This window comes from Copadichromis virginalis, linkage group LG18 (assembly GCF_057382275.1).
Source record: "Copadichromis virginalis isolate Kocher_CV1m ecotype Utaka linkage group LG18, C_Virginalis_male_GT1.1, whole genome shotgun sequence".
Taxonomy (NCBI): Eukaryota; Metazoa; Chordata; class Actinopteri; order Cichliformes; family Cichlidae; genus Copadichromis; species Copadichromis virginalis.
The window spans coordinates 15189016-15206280 of record NC_140635.1 but is presented as its reverse complement, the minus strand read 5'-3'; the positions used below and the strand labels follow the sequence as shown (position 1 = coordinate 15206280).

At 39.5% G+C, this 17265-nt stretch overlaps 2 protein-coding genes across 2 annotated transcripts in view; both read right to left on the bottom strand.

The window, feature by feature from the left end:
* The window catches only part of pde1cb (phosphodiesterase 1C, calmodulin-dependent b), a 162502-nt gene extending 154378 nt beyond the window's left edge, over window positions 1-8124 (bottom strand). Inside the window, exons 1-3 of the mRNA XM_085439535.1 lie at window positions 8037-8124; window positions 7017-7116; window positions 6381-6625 (exon numbers count right to left, since the gene is read on the bottom strand). Of these exons, the coding sequence (XP_085295661.1) occupies window positions 6381-6625; window positions 7017-7116; window positions 8037-8124 (433 nt within the window). The remainder of the gene's footprint in view (window positions 1-6380; window positions 6626-7016; window positions 7117-8036) is intronic.
* Window positions 8125-9748: 1624 nt separating this feature from the next.
* viml (vimentin like) lies at window positions 9749-14940 on the bottom strand. The gene is made up of 9 exons (XM_085440176.1): window positions 14335-14940; window positions 14004-14064; window positions 12168-12263; window positions 11735-11899; window positions 11014-11139; window positions 10599-10819; window positions 10437-10480; window positions 10275-10360; window positions 9749-10177 (listed from the first exon to the last, which is right to left on the bottom strand). The coding sequence occupies exons 1-9, from the start codon at window positions 14859-14861 to the stop codon at window positions 10136-10138; spliced, it is 1368 nt and encodes a 455-aa protein (XP_085296302.1). The 5' UTR covers window positions 14862-14940; the 3' UTR covers window positions 9749-10135.
* Window positions 14941-17265: the final 2325 nt, after the last annotated feature.

The following is a 17265-nucleotide window of genomic DNA, read 5'->3' as shown; positions in this document are numbered from 1 at the left end:
TCGGTTTGTGATACCTCTACATTACCTTGTACCATTTTTGTGTTTTTACAAATTTTTACTGGATAAAAAAAAAAAAAAAAAAAAATCACTGATTGTGTATCATTTTTCATATTTTTTATAATGTGGATGTGAATGATTTCTCGAGAGCCAGTCTGTAAACCAGACTGGGTGCGTATTGTGTTACATTTACTCTGATAACCACACAGGTTTTGTGGGTTTGATTGTCTACGCCATTTGCTGCGTGTAGCCAAATAATCGCAGGATTTTTTTCTTTATGGTGAAATGAATTGCAAATGAATGTATTGTGTATGAATGAGTGAAAAATCAAATAAGAATGTCCTACGTATAGGACAATTCAAAAAGCATGTTCTACAACCACTGCTTTGAATCCTTGTCAAGATCCATTTTTTAAGGGTCTTTATTAGGGTGACATCACTATCACTAGGCAACGGGAAGACCTTGAAAATATATACTGCACAAAATAAGACAAAAGGTTAATATTGCTAGCTCTGTTTTCTTAAAGATTATTTATTTGGGACATTTTTGCCTTTAATGGACAGCTAATTCAAAGCTAATTTTATTGTCATCTCAGCCAAATACACATATGCAAAAAGACAACATTACAAAGCTCCAACAAACAAAACCAGATATTGTTCCAATAGTCCAAGTACAAAAAAAGAAAATGCAAAACAAATACTCCAAAAATATGTTTCTTTTATTACACATAGTATGGAATGAGATTTGAATTGACCAAAGATGTCCTGGTTGTATGCAAGTACTGTGCAAGACACACACACAACAGTGCTTGTTCTACTTTACTAATTCAGCTTTGATATGATTTTTTGGATACGTATGCATGGAGAAGCTGACGCACCGGACCTTCATCGGCTCATCACGCCGCTCTGCATAAGTAGTACTGGGTCCTGAGTGTTGTTGTTATTGTGGGTGATGTGTCCGGCTGGCAGCGGGAGAGCTGCAGCCGAGTGTGTACAGCAACCGTGGTGAAATAATCAAGTATGCTGAAAAGCATGAACATGTCATCAGGTCTGCCGTGGTTTGTTACAATCGATTATGTGAAAATAAACTTTTTTTCTTCTTTTTAGCAGACCTGTAGTACAGTGGATTGTTGACAACAGAAACACACCTGCTTGCTTTGCTGATGTCCATTAATCATGAACTATTGCTCAACCTTTGATCAGGCCATCAAACAACAGGACAGGCCATCACTCAAAGACTTTAGTTAGTGGTGAAGATAAAGGGAAGCTGGGGACAAACTAAAGGGCTTAAAAGCAGTCTGTTGTACTAAATTGATGTTTAAACAAAACCACCCAAAAAGAAACACTTTTTGTTTCTGTGTGTGTCTCGTTGTATATAACTAAAATATATGATGATTTAAAAAAAAAAAAAAAATCAATATAATTACTTGCTGAATTATAATTGCATGAGATTTTTTTCTAGATGCTTCAAATTTACCGTCATTTTATTTGATCAGTTTTGAAACTTTTCGATTTCGTAATCTGTCCCAGCAGCACATCACAATTCTTGACAACAACTGTGCGATCAGATGGAAAAACAAGCTCATTAGAGATGCGGAATGACATACACTTTGTCAGTCCCAACACCGCTGTCACCACAGTGACACACTCATGTAATTAAGACACACTGGGTGCAAGGGAGCTTGTCTTTTCCCCTGCTAAATACTCATTAGAGGCACCTTTAAGGGTAATGTTAGCCTGTGTTGCAAAGCTGAGGGAAATGAGCTGACAAAACAGAGAGCTCCATGAGCTGTCATCTGATTTCTCCTGCACCAAGACCCTGAAGAGAACAAGGAAAAGCAGTCTTAAGAAACAGAGTCCACCATTTTAGCTAATGATTTTTGCACCAGCATGGTTCCATATCAAAGACACAAAACTAGTTTGGTGAGAGTAAGGTCAGCAAGGAAAACAAATATAATCCTTTTGATTAGAGGCAGACATCTTTCACATCCTAGACATCATTGCGCCGACAGACCAAAGCGACTAATCTGCGTTATATGGACACAGCGCGAAAACCACAGCAGTTCTGCACTTTATGAAAAAGTCACGTCCAGTTTCTTCACAATTTGGAGACAGAGCAGACTGTGCAAGCTGTGGAGCAGTGGCCACAAAGGAAGCAGAATTTGGACTGCATGACCGAAAAATCCTCAGTGTTGGCAGGAGAAACAAAAATTTATATTTGCTTAATAGTTATCAAATACTAAACTGAATACTTTAAAACTAGAGTTAGTAAACAGACAGAATTTTTTGATACTTTTTAACTACTGCTTTTCCTACTAAATAACAGCAAACAGCTTTGATTAAACCATTTAATACTTTTGAGACAGTAAGGAGAGATTATAACTGACTATTAAAAGTTTAACCACAAATGGTGTGAAGTTGAGACACCAATTTTTAATGTGAATACCCCTCCCTGACTTACACACTTGCATACAGATAAATGCACATTAGATGCACAGTGGGGAGCAATGACAGTTTAGTGTTGCTAACTTTTCCACTGAACATCAGCTACATGTAAAGTAGTCTGTGGTTCCTAATTAATCCCTTCTCTCTTCATCTTTTCCTTGCACTCAACAGTGACACAGAGCTGCGAGGATGAAAGATTAGAACATACACTCCCCAGACATTTTATTAGGTGCATCTGTTCAACTGCCCATTAATGGAAATATCAAATCAGCTGATATCATAGTGGCGACTATGATGCAAACATGGTCAAGATGACCAGCTGAAGGTCGAAATGACCACCAAAACAAGGAAGAAAGATGATTTAAGAGAAACTGATTTGAGTATTTCAAAAACTGCTGCGCTACCGGGATTTTCTTTAATAACCATCTCTAGGGTTTATAGAGAAAAGAGAAGATTTTTAGTAAGCAGCAGTTATCTGGGTAAAAATGCCTTTTTGATGCCAAAGGTCAGATAAGATTGGCTAGACTGCTTCAAGGTGATAGTAAGGCAACAATAATGCAAGCAACCACTCAATCCCACCAAGCCATACAGACAAGCATTTGATGAACACAAAGCATGTTCATGACATAAAGCAGAACAGAAGCCTAGAACAGAAAACTGAGGCTGTAACCAAAAGTGGACGAGAGAAGACTGGAAAGCATTGTGTGGACTGATAAGTCTCAATTTCTGCTGCAACATTCAGATGGCAGCGTCAGAATATATGAGTATGAATCCATCCTGCCTCGTATCAACAGTTCAGACTGGTGGTGGGGAGTGTAATGGTGTGGGAGGTCATTTTTTAGCACAACTGGGTATTGTTGCTGACCACATCCATCCCTTTATGAGCATAGTGTACAAATCTTCTGATGACTTCCTGCAGCAGTATAACGCGCCATGTCACAGAGCTCAAAACATCTCGAACTGGTTTTCTTGAAAAACAGAGCAGGATGTGGGAGAACAGAAGACTCATAATCATACCTGCACCAACTGTGTGAAGTCATCATGTCAATATGTCCGAAATATCTGATTAGTGTTTCAAGGCCTTTTTTGAATCTATGCCATGAAAAATTAAGATAGTTCTGAAGGCAAGAGCGGGTCAAACTCAGTACAATCAAGGTGTACCTAATGAAGTGGTAGGCGAGTGTACATTTAAATTAAAGGCCACATTCAAGTTAAATAAAAGCGTTATATTTTCCAAGAATTTCTTGTCCATAAACAAAAAATATATATCACAGTAATTACTTATGGACTTCTACATTTGGAAGCGAGTGATTTCTTCTTTAATTAGAATGTCATTATAGGAAAATCAGCTTTTTTCACGCTGCTCAGAAAAGTGTCCGATTATGTGGATTTAGGAATGAAATTAAGATAAGATAAGATAACCTTTATTAGTCCCACACGTGGGAAATTTGTTTTGTCACAGCAGGAAGTGGACAGTGCAAAAGTTATGAGGCAAAAATTAGAATACAATAAGAATAAATACAGTACACAACTGTACAGAATAGAATAAAATAAAATAAATATACAATAAGATAAAAATAGAATACAAATACTATATACAACTGAGTAAAAATACAACGATGACAGAAAGGATTATTGCACTTGGTATTATTGCATATGTATGGATGTGTGTGCTTGATCAGTTAAAGTCTTTATTATGGAGTCTGACAGCAGTGGGGAGGAAAGACCTGCGAAATCTCTCCGTCTCCATTATATCTTAACACATGAAGAAAAAATCTCGGATAAAAACATGTCAATAATTTCTTGCTACTCTTCTACAAATCACGTTAAATCTTTTAAAACCTACAATCTTAAATGCAACTTGACTCCTTTATGTAATATGACTGATGTATGCTACAACAGCAGCTCCACCCCCTTTAACACCACTTTAAATCTTATGACCTATTTTTTGTGCTAGTCATAAAATTCGAAGGGTAATTGCAGTTCTTCAACATCAGATGCACGTGACTGTATGACTGGCTGTAAAATAATTCCTGGAACACATGTTGCGTAGTAATGGTAAAAGCTGTTTTGGTACTGATGTGTCCATATTAATCATAGGGTGTGTTTGTCTGTGTGTGGTCTCATCTAGCCATGCTCTAAAGACCCAATATAAAACCTCTGCAGTCCCTTAACATTATAACTAGGCACTCTGATACTGAAGGGATCCAACCAGATAAGCATGATACTAAGGTTGGTGCTTATTTTATTTTTATTTTTTTGCCGTGTGCGTTTTGTTTTGTTTTCCCCCTCAGGAGGTAGCACTTGAGTGCACAGTCAGGCAGGAGACTCTTCAGCACACATAAACGTCACTGGGGATCAGGAAGGAAACTCAGCGGGAGTCTACACTGTCATATGGTCATGGAAACTGCCCAAAACAGGTGATATTTAAGGAGCCAACCAGGGAGAGGAATTTCCCTCGAGGACAGATATGCGAGGAGTTGTAACTGGAGATGGCAGCGGTAGAGCAAGGTGAAGATGCAGATTCACACTCGTCTGCAGAGCTGAGTAGGCATTAACCAGACAACACAAGCAGCTTCAGCAAGACTTTGTACATTTGTGCATGCTGTATATCTCAGCTGAAACACACAACTGCCAAACTGCAGGGTTAACATAAAATGATAGGACTGTTAGTTTTGTTTATTTCAGTCGGGGGGGCATCTCAAACATCAAAGAGATGCTTTGGTAGTGGAGATATGCTGCATTGAGCCTGGTCTTCAAAGAGCTCAGCATTCATTCGGTGAATACCTTTTGTCAGCAGGATATTCACACGATCCTCTGAAGTGACCAGTTGCTCTCATCTATTTTTAAAAAAAATCCATGAAATGAACCACAGACATCTGCAGTATAAAGTAACACAAAAGCCAGGATGCCCCCCCCCCCACCCCACCACACCACACCACACACCACACACAGAGAGATGTTGCTTTCACATGAAATGAACCTGAGAAATTCTATTAATGAAATAGCTAACCTGATCTATGGAGCGGTCACTTACTTTTACTGGCATTCATCAAAACATCATTCCCACCTTTCAACAGAGTGTGCAGTACATGGCACTCATGACCAAACCTCAGTGATTACTGCATGTCAGTGGTTTTCTAAGAACAGCTCTAGATACTTATTATTAAATACAAGATGAACCTAACGCTTCCAAAGAAGAAGCAAAATGGCCACTATCAGTGCTATGGTGAATGTATGAAGCATGAGGAAATTGTATAATAACTATTATTAAAACCATTTTAATGACATAAGCCTTTCACAGTAGTCCTATTAGAAAGTCATGCTGCAAAACCCTGAATGCCAGACCTTTATGTGGAGTATTTATCTTGTGTCACTGCTTGTTTTAAAAAACTTCCACATCTGCTGCGTGTTAGTCGACCCTTCTCAAAGATTACCTTTTGGCAAGAAAACCACAGGTGTAATCAATGACATTAATAAGTGCAGCTGCAATTTAAATTAGCATCCAAATGGTTCTGCTATTGTACACCTGGCTCATTAGGTCTCTTAATTGAAATGAGCCATCATTAATTTCACTACTTCCACCTGTGCTTCTCTGTGTCTTAAAGAGTGATAGAAGAAGTATTCAGATCCAGAACTCACTATATAGATAGACAGCAGCTGGAGCCAAACTTTATATTATATAATATAATTATATATATTATATTTAATTAAGCGCTATCTTTTATAAACTCCGTGTGTTTTGTAGTTGTCAAATAAGTGGAAAGCAAAATAATTCTGTGTGAAATTTGGAGAAGTTAAAGTGTACTTGCATAAATATAACTGGGTAAACTGTACTATGTGTGACTCTTAAAGTGGCATTAGTATGTGTTGTTCTCCACAACTTCTCCTTGTTATGTGCTATTATGTCGTAAAGCAATCGCATGCTGTGTAACTCACCGCTTTGTGGACTCTCGAAAGCCTTTTTCTTTGAACTCTGTTTGGCTCTGTCGGAGTCCTGTCTGCTCAGGACCTCGGACAGCGACTGCCGGGAGCTCTGCCGTGCGGTCTGGTTAGAAACGTTGAACCGTGTTGCCCTCTTCCTGTCTTTGCTATTGGCCCGGTCTGACTCCGGAGCGGACTGGCTTCTCTCCGGGTCATGGTTCTCCGGCTCTGAGCCGACTTTCACCAACGCGTTCCTCGTCCTAGTTAGAGCAGAAGTCACCGAACCCATCGCTAATTGAAAGTTAAACGTCTCAGTTGGAAACGGTTACTCTGAATTTCATTTTACCCAAAACCTGTTGAAAGTGGCCAACAGTGAAAAACATGTACTTCAGCTGTAAGCTTGGGACTTCATCGTAAAGTTACATTCAAAAGAAAGAAAACTCCGCACTTTGACCGGACCGTGTCTGCATCTTCCTCGTTTTCTGTTTCCTCCGAAAGACACGTCATCTAAAGTTCCTCCTCTGTCAACAAAAGCGCGGATCTCCCGGGACAGGGAGGCGAAAACAAGCGGCAACAATTAACCAGCAAGGTATCCCGAGCTGTTAAAACAGCTGCGTTGACATAAATGTTAATTGCATCATCACAAATTACCTGTAGATTCCCTTCGTCACAGGCGACTTTAGTCCTATCTGCGAAAAGTGATCGCGAGATTTGGGCGTGGTCAAGAAAATGAAATTGTAGTTCCTGGCTACTTCAATTATTAACCGGAGGGAAGAGGGGTGCAGTTGTCTCAATCACTGGCAAACAGCAGTTAAAAAAAGTAGGCGATGTACTTACTTATTTATTTGTGTATTACATTTGCAGCAGCATTTCTATCAGTTTTTAATTAGAACCATGGGGCAATGATTGTTACACTAAGTTTAACTTTTACTAATTAAAGTGCAAATAAGCTACATAGTAACCAACTATGTTTCTAAGATGAAATTAACACTTATTCAAACATATTATATGTTTGTGATGGAAGACCAACACACATGGTTAGGGAAGCATCAGTGTCACAGTGAAAAAAAAGTCTGCTGCAGGAGTCTGGGTACTTAATGCACTGAAATCAGTTGACCTCATTATACTTGCGCCACATTGACCCCGTTGAAAAACTATTATGTAACACTGTGGCTGAATGAGATGTTAACAGCTTCATGTTATAAGGTGACCTGAAATCCCAGTCTGAAGTAACTATACCTGCCAGATATGTCCTGGGGGTACAGAATATTATATTTCACTTGTAAGAAAAAAAGTGTAGTTTCCCAAACATTAAAGTAGATGATCCTTAAGTTACACTTCATAAATTAAAATGTGTCATTAAATGTTAAGGTCTAATTTTAAGATTAACTGTGTGTAGTTTTGTTATATTTACTTCATATATGTTATAGTTGATCCTATCTCAACCAGTCCAGAGCTTTTGATCATATCACATGACTTTCATCAGCAGATGACATGTAACTGTCACATAATTTTAGATTTTTAATTATTCTTTCAGAGCCTAAAACAGTACAAAAGAAGAAGCAGAAGAAGAAAAAGAAGTCCACCTTAGCTTACAAGTTTAGTCAAATACTATTTCTTTATTTTGGAAACAGCAGCTGACAAAATAATCTCAGATGCTATTGTATTTACTGGATTGAACTGAATTGAGTTGAATTGTGTCATAGTGGCCTGGAGCTTCTTCTGTCTCCGATCTATTCAGATCAGCTCTGTTTATCATATTCTGTGTTGTTTATCACTTGAAAAACGTTTCAACAGTAACTAAAATACTCCTGATATATGCCCAGGTGTGTGTTAATTAAACTTGTAATGTATTTTTCCACTGGAACTGTGACAGCGACTTGAATGAACTATCCCCTCAAATGTTTGTGGTCACTTAAAATTGTCCAGTTTTTGACAGAAAAGCACATTTTATCGACTAATGAAATAATTAGATTTTTTCACATGCAGGGATTAACAAGCACATTTGCAGCAGCCGTCACTCCTGTGTTCCAAAGGCACATTGTGTTAACTAATTTGATTTTACTATATTAAAAGGCCAATAGGCTGTGTGGTACCTGATGGAATAAATGCCGTTAGTTGATTATCAAAAGTAAAAATAAAACTATTGTTATGCTTAAAAATATCTCTATTATGTGTTACAGGCACTACAGCACTATACTATAGTTACTATAGTTACCATAGTATAGTAACTAAGAGGACTTCACTCTCAGATTGCAGGCTTACGTGCTGAGCCTTCAGCTTTTAGGCCCCTCCCCTATGGCACAAACTCTCAATCTGGATTTGGAAGACAAATACCCGACTTACATTCATACATTTAAAATTCAAAGTAAAACTTTATTTTTTCACAAAGCTTATAGTTTGGGTTGGTTCAGGTGAACCTAAACCATCCCTTAGTTATGCTGCTATTTGCTCAGGTCACTGGGGTTTTCTTTCTTCGCTTTATTGCATATCATTAACTTTTGTGTATTTCTAGTATACTGAGAGCTGTCTCCATTACACTGATTCCTTTTCCATGTGTAAATACTTTCAGAACAAAGGTGGTAGGGTGTGATTAGCTGAATCCAAAGACCTCACTGAAGCCCCTGAATATGAACTGTCTCTGGATGAAGCTCCTTAGTAAAATAGTCACTGATAAACATTATAGGCATATAATGTCTCCATCAATACTGCTTGTCTGATAACCAAATCATCACGACCTGAGAGGAAACCTTATGTTCAGTAAGGCAGTAGTAAATTATCACAGCATTACAATCACAGGAGTTAGTGTGTGGGATAACTGTCCATCAATACGTAACTGCACAAACAATTGTGCAATTTGTTTAAACACAACAAATTGCACAAATACTGGAAATGTTCCTCTCAATGATTGAGTTGTTTCATTGTGTTCTATTGAAGCCAAGCTGAATGAATTCATTAAGGTTCTTCTTTAAGCGATGACATGGAAGCATCCAAATGTGCATAACATATGCGGAATAAATTAACTAAACTAACAACCTAATAGTTAGGGTTATTTTTTTTTTATTTTGTCCCTATCCCGCACATATTTAGCATGAATATTTAGCAAGTATGTTTATTATGTTTGGAGTCTTACTTTGATTTTCAGAAGCATAATTTAACTTACCGTAACTTACTTTGCAAAAAATATTTTTAATCAAACTTACTATTCAAGTTTGCTTCTTAGCCTCAAGGACACTTTGACAGTTTGATTTACTTAAAATCAGATAAAAGAGATTGTTTTTCATGCAATGCTTTATATGTATAGCATTAGGTATAAAGTATTTTTATACTTTATAACAATAATGCACTGCAGTATTACAAGTATTACACCTTGTGCACAGTAGCGAGTAACAGTCTTCATGGTTTATTGCTGCATACAGGCAATTGTGACATCTTTAGCATACAGTTTTTCTGGTAAGTGCATGCTATATTGATCAAAAATACTACTTTGGTTACAAAGATAGATTTTTGTAGGCCTCAGTGAGAACTGCTGTGTTGTGCTGACTTCATTATTGTGTCTAAACAACTGTGACAAAATACTTGCTGCGGCCAAGGAAGCAAAATACAGTCTGTGTCAACTAACAGGCTTACTGGATCACCACATACAAAGGCACTTCTCGAAGCTGTTTGCTTTTTGTGTGTTGCTGGTTTGTTTGCTTGCTTGTAGCCCGAGTGAAATGTGTTTCTTCTTATTGCTTTTTGTTGGTGGTTTGGTAAAGACAAGGACATTATTAGTCCATGTCATTGTGGTTCTGGGTCGACTCGTTGATCACCTGAACAAGGGAGCAGATGAAGAGAGAAAAAGCGATGAGCAGGGATATATCTGTATGTGCCTGTATGAAGTGAAAGATCTCTTTAAGCGTATTCTACCTGACCATCCCTGGTCTCAATGGTCTTGATGAGAACTTTCTTGGTTGCTGTGGTTTCGATAAGTGGTTTGGATTCAACCATTGTTTCTAAGACAGAGAAGTATCGTTAGAAACTGGCAAAAACTGTAATTCCAACTGTAAAAATCAGCATGGGGAATCTTACCTCTCAGGTTAAGCGATGAGAAGTTTGGCAAGGGGGTGGAGATTCTGCAGACGGAGAAAATACAGCTCACTAATTAAGATTAGCATCTTGAATCTTGAATCAAATGAGTGTTCATATCTGTATTACAGATTAATGCATTTCAGAAAATGCTTCTCCCATCACCTGCTCTCCTCTCCTTCCAGCAGCTTTCTATAGGTGGCAATCTCAATGTCCAGAGCCATCTTGACATTTAGCAAGTCCTGGTACTCGCGGAGGTGACGAGCCATCTCATCCTTCATGTTGTGAATGTCCTCCTCAAGACGGCTGATGGTGTCCTGGTACCCACTCGTCTCCAAGGAGAAGTTCTCCTCCACCTCCCTCATCTGGCGCTCCAAGGACTCATTCTGGGATGGCAGCCAAGACAGAACAAAATACACTTTTGCAGTAAAAGTTAAGAAAAAAGAAATATTTTCCTCTCTGCTTTTCTATTTCCTTAACTTGTGCTCAGTTTCCCCCTTTGCTTCCAGTTTTACAAATGTTGAATATTTTTATATATATTCTGTATCGTCTATATTGCAGCCAAAAACTGGAAACTCACAGTTCCTTTCAGGGCATCCACTTCACAAGTAAGTGCCTGAACTTGGCGTCTGTAATCATTGGACTCCTGTTTGGCCACTCTCAGAGCTTCATTATTCCTGGCTGCAGCTTCAGTGAGGTCAGCAAACTGGCAATCACAGTGACAAACAGAGAGGAGAGACAGAGGAAAAGAAGGAAAAAATGAGAAATCAACTCTTCAATAAATGATGAGTCAGAGGCTGAAGGAGATGGGAGTACGGCAGCTTTCATAAAGTGTGTAAATTATGAAAGATGTAGCCACGACAGAGCCTTGCAGGGATTACCACTGTGGCACCAGTGCTCTGAGGCACTTTTAAGGTTACTGACTTTCCACTAGTGCTCAAACGGCAGGAAGGAGGATTGCTTATACCTTGCTAGTTCTCAGTATTCTAATGTATAATCAGTTTTTAAGATAAGAAAGACTAATCACATAATTTGGACAAATGATGTTGCATTTATACGGTGAATTTGTTAGCAAACACTTATTTTTTTTACCTGTCAAACAAATACAAAGAAACATTAGTGACACTTGTTAGTCTTTTAATGGCCTTCCTGATAAATTTTGAGCCTAATATTTACTTGTTCTGTTGTTTGGTTAGATACATGGTGATGTTATGAATATAAAAACATAAAAAATTCACGAGTTGAAGGTGTAGTTCACGTTACTGCGCTTGGTTAGATATGCTTCTCTAAAATGCCTTTACCTTGGATTTGTACCATTCCTCTGATTCCTGGATGTTTTTGGAGGCCAGGTTCTCATACTGCAGACGGACGTCCCTCAGAGCCGCTGTCAGGTCAGGCTTAGCTATATCCATGTCCACCTGCACATGCTGCTGCTGCTGGATCTGATTCTGCAGCTCCAACATTTCCTGTAGCAAATTCAGCAGAGTCAGTTTATACAGTTAGCACAGAACGTTTTTTAACAGTTATTTTGTATGCTTTTGTGCAATTAGCCTTAAAGACTTACAAAAGCTTTGGAAACTAAACCCTGCTGATGTGGCGCTTGAGCAGATTAACAAATATTTCAAACTATTTGGCCCAGTTTTTCTAAAGGTACCTTTTTCCTCTCAGGCTGCACACGTGCAGTGATTCTGCAGTAGACCGATTTAGCTTAGGCAACAAAAAAGGAAGGCTTACCTCATCATGCAGCTTCTTGAGGAAGTTGATTTCCTCTTGGAGTGACTCCACTTTCCGCTCCAGGTCCAGTCTGGCGAGGGCAGCGTTGTCTACATCCTGTACGATAACACTGACTCTTAATAAGGTGACTTGTGAAGGTGACATGAGTTATGCATAATGTGCTTGCTGACAAAGAAAAAAAACCCTGTTGTGCACATGCTGTAAAAAGCCCTCACACAATCCAGTGCACAAAATGACCCACTGTATGGTTGATTAAGGTCACAAACACATGCATCCAATGAAAATCAACTGTGGGCACATGACATGTCCTTGCAGACGTTGTTAACAGATGAGTAGGTGTTTTCTCGTGTCGTTATACAATTCAGCAGCTGCATTATAGGCAGACATTTGCTCAAATACTTCACATAAGCACTATAATCAAGTTCAAGAAGAAAAGTGACTTTTTCCTCATCTACATTTGTTTGGCACAGTTATTTTATCTTTTGCTCTATGATTCCTGAGCTCAGATGGAGCATGAGTTTTTTCACTTATACAATAAAACAAACCAATGAACCTCTATAGCTGCTGGCCTGACAATCTTTGTGTGTGGGAAAAGGCTGGACAGAATTGAGTGAAATTTTTAGTACTGGAGAATACCCAGAACCACAACAAATTATTAAAGAGATTATTAATAACCTAACCTGCAATCCCTTGCAGTTTTCTCCAGTAGAATTCCAGATCTCCTACTGGTAACTAATTTGGCTTGTTATCATTTTATAACATTACTGAATAAAGTTCATAAAGCCATCTTCTGTTTTATCATACTTAATCATACATACAGACTGGCTGTGGCACCATGGCTTTGTTGGGGCGTTGGCAGGCTGGCAACTGAGGTATCAGCAAATGAAGCAGCTTTGCCTCTGCACTAATGCCACAAACAAAGTGTGCTATTCAGCAGGGGTTCCCAAACAAGCCCAAGGCTGAGAGAGTGACTGTCTGCCTGACTGAGCAAGAGCTGGCTGTGGGCTCTGCATTGTTGTCAGTGTGCCACTCAGGCAAGCCACGGGGACTTCCTTCCTCCCATTCACACAGACAATGCCATGACTGTGTAACGTATGTATCACTTAAAGCAAGTCCTAAAAGGTATATAATCATCATGAGTCTAACATTTAAACTACATTGGTGGGATGACAACTTTCTTTTTCACCTTTTTATTCCATGACAACCTTTGGAAACTGTCTGCATGACTCATCCCTGTGAAAACCAGTGATACGGAACAATCTCTGACAGGACCATAACAAGTGAGATTTTTCTGTGCTGATGCTCTCCCAGAACGAGACAGCCGGATCACATGGTGGCTTGTCTTCTCGCTCTGATAACCACATTGGAGCCACACTGTTGTTGCCCTTGTGTCCGGCTCATTCATTGTGACCAGTCAGACTTAAAAAGATCTCCTCTCGCTGCAGGCCTGATTTAACTCAACAGTCACAACTTAGCCTTTTGTACCAGTCCAGGGTCAGTCACTGCTCTACAGCTATTTTGATCATGCCTAGAATCTGCTGTTGTGCCATCAGAAGAGTGCATTCCTGTCTCCACAGCTCATGGGCAATAATTAGAGAGAGATCACCCAGAAAAGAAATGAGAAAGTTAATCTTCATATTAAGGATAAAGGTTTATCCGATTACTTTCACATCACTTTCCATCAGTTTGGTTGCTTAAACCTTAATTTAACCAAAAACAGCTGAGAATATGAGGCACTGTAGGTCTGCTATTGAGATCTAAGACACTTCTCTTTATCACCCTCAAAATGTCCATCTATTGCAGTTTTTGGCTGCTGTCACCAGTGTAGAGCTGTACCTGTCTAAAGCCCTGCATGTTTGCCTCAGACTCCTCCCGCTGGGAAATTTCATCCTGCAACCTGCAAAGAAAGGCATAAAGCAGAACCTTTATTTTAGCAGCCACTGTAAATATACACTTAAAAATCATTTACTTCTCCTTTAAGCACGAAAAACAACTTTTTGCGCAGTGCAGGGTAAGAATTTATGTTTACATACTTTCACTCTATACATAGTCTGTTTAGGCTCTAACTAATAAAGATTTATGTAATGTACCAGAGCTGAATAACAGTTCTAGACAACAAAAGAAACAATACATGGAGTTGAGGACAGAAAAGTGCCACGCCTCCTACTTCTCTCTCAGCCTGTCGATGTCGTCCGCCAGGTTATCCCGGTGAACTTCCACGCGGGCCTTTTCGTTGGTGAGCTGGTCCACCTGGCGTCTCAGCTCCCTCATCTCGTCCTCGTAAAGATCTCCGACCCGGGACGTCCCTTTGCCCCGCAGCTGCTCCAGCTCCGCCAGCAAGATCTTATTTTGCTGCTCCAAGAAGCGAACCTTCTCGATGTAGTTGGCGAAGCGGTCGTTGAGGGACTGCATCTGCGCCTTCTCGTTGGTGCGGTTTGTGATGAATTCGGTGTTTATGGCGTCAGACAAGGAGAAGTCCAAGTTCTCGGATGCCAGCCGGGGCATGGCTGCACTGCTCCGGAGCCTCTGGGTCTTCGACGCGTATATGGTCGGGGTGGAGGAGAGCCCGAAGGAAACCCGGGATGAGCGCACCGGGATCGAAAACTGGCGGCTCGAGTAGCTGGACCTTACGGCGGTTTTCTCCCCGCCGAACATCTTTCGGTAAGAGGAATGTGGACCTGATCTATAGGCCATCTTGTTTGTGTATTTAAGTACTAGAGCACTGTCGCCGATCTGGAATATATCTTGTTTCTATCAGCATCTGCGAAGAGCGCCTGGGAAGGCGTGTCCTAAACCGTTACTCATTTATAGTCTCCTCCTTATGCAAATACGTAACAGTGACTTGAGTGGCACATTGAGAATCCAATCGCAAATCAGAGCACACATATTTGCCTGTCAGACTCGCAGATATTTACGCCAACTCTTCGCATACAGTAGCCTAAAGTAATTGGATTGTGCTGTTGTGTCCAAGATATTGATCCTGAAGATTTTGCACACATTTGAGACTACTCTCACCAAGTTTGCCCGAACTTTAACGCTCATCTTCATTTTTACTGGGACACCAAACATCACAATGAATGATTTTACACTCTCACTTACTGTAGATGAAACAGTGGCATTTTTAGCACCTCACAAGAGGAAAGGACTTTTTCATCATACAATGCTGAGAATTGTAAAGAAAACAAGTTAGGTTTTTTTTTTAAAGCAATGCACCCATGTCAGCACTAAGCACAGTCAGTGTATGACTACATGTCTAAGTGTAATACCGTAGTGTTTTACGTATGTCTACTGTTTTGGTGAAGGGTGTTTGCTTGGGTGAGAAATACAGGTCTAGTAAAGTATGTGCAAGTCAGCAGCCTCACACAACGGTTAATCAGGTTTAAAGAACAAGTCTGATGATGTCACACACTAATCCTAGGAGAGAAAAACAGAGAGCTTGGGGGATATGAGTCAAAGTCATTCAATACTGGCAGGTTTGCTGCATTCCTGAAGCTTTTGTTTGGGGTGTATTATTTGTCACCCTCGTCTCAGACTGAAATGCAACGAAAATAATGAGATATTTCCGTAAGGACTAATCTTTGTGTCCAAAAGCTCTTTCCTTCTTTCCCCTCCTCTGTCTTTTGCCCTTCTCAGCGCACAGGGCTGTCAGTGCTGCAGTGCTGCTGACTTGCTGAGATTCAGTGATTCTGAGGAGAGACGCATGGCAGCAGAGCTGAGCCAATGACACCTAACACCTCCCAACTGTGCTGCACTGGTGCTGCTGAGCGTTATCTGCTCTTTAGTAAACATAAAATAAGTCCAAGATGAGAGATCAAATTGGTTTTAGTGACTTTTTTTTCACTAGATAAGACTGAATGCACAAATATCTCTTTCAGGGAGACTTTCAGATTTTTGGCTTGCGGGTGAGGGTGACTGCGGTTATCTGAAGCTGGCGTGCAGCCCCTGAGATATGACTGTGCAGTAATAAACCCAGCTACTCGGTGAGCTTGTTTGATCTTTGTGACGCAAACTTCAAATTATAGCCTGGCTTTGCCTAAGCAGATTGACTGTTTAAAGCTTTTGGTTTATTCTCATAGTCCTTATCTGTGCCATATTTGTTAAGACTTTGCACAGATGTTCTAGTCGACGTTTGTGCGAGTTAATCAAGTAAGAAGTAAATGGTGATTGTATAAATTGGATTTCACCTCTCTCATTTTGAATAAATTACCAGAACACACAAAATGTTTGCTTTTTGATTTTGATTTTGAATGTGCAGAAAATAATGTGAGTGAGTGTGCAGATAAATGAGAAAGAATCATCTGAGTCTATGTTTACATGACTCTGGCGCATAACCTGAAAGGCACTGAAAAGCTTTATGTATGTATATTATCAGCAATATCAGGGGTCAATATTTTTTTATTCGATTCAATTCATATTTATAGCATGAAATCACATTCACCTCAAGGTGCTTTATATTATAAGGTAAAGAGCCTACAACAATACAGAGAAAATCCCACCAATCAGATGACTCCCTATGAGGAAAGAGTTGGTGACAGTGGGATGGAAAAACTCCCATTTAATAGGAAGAAGCTTCAGGCAGAGCCAGACTCAGGGAGTGTTCTTTTGAGGTGATACAGTACTGTGGAGTACTATGCATAGAGAAATATACTCTCTCTTTCTAGTCCCTTCAGTACTCTCACTGCAGCATTTTGCATCAACTGAAGGCTTTTTGGGGAGTTTTTCAGCATAGCCTGATAATAATAAATTACACTACTCAATAGAAAAGTAGAAATGCATGAAATATTTTTTCAGCATCACTCTGAGACAGGGTGTTTCAAATTTTTTGAAACATCCTGTGCAAGCTATTGTGCAAGAAAGCAGTCCCACGTTTCTGTTTAATAATTATTTGTCTTTTCTTTATTTGTGCAATTATATAAACAAATCCAATAAAATCACAGTATGAGACGTGAACTGCTTTGAAGTCAATTTTGATACTGATTTGGGGGTTTTGGAGCAGTTTTTTTTAATTTCTTAAGTTAGCATTCATGTTGTGTTGTTACAAGATGACTGTCACTGAATCCTATCCTGAAAAGTGAGATTGTGTAAGTATTTTCTATTT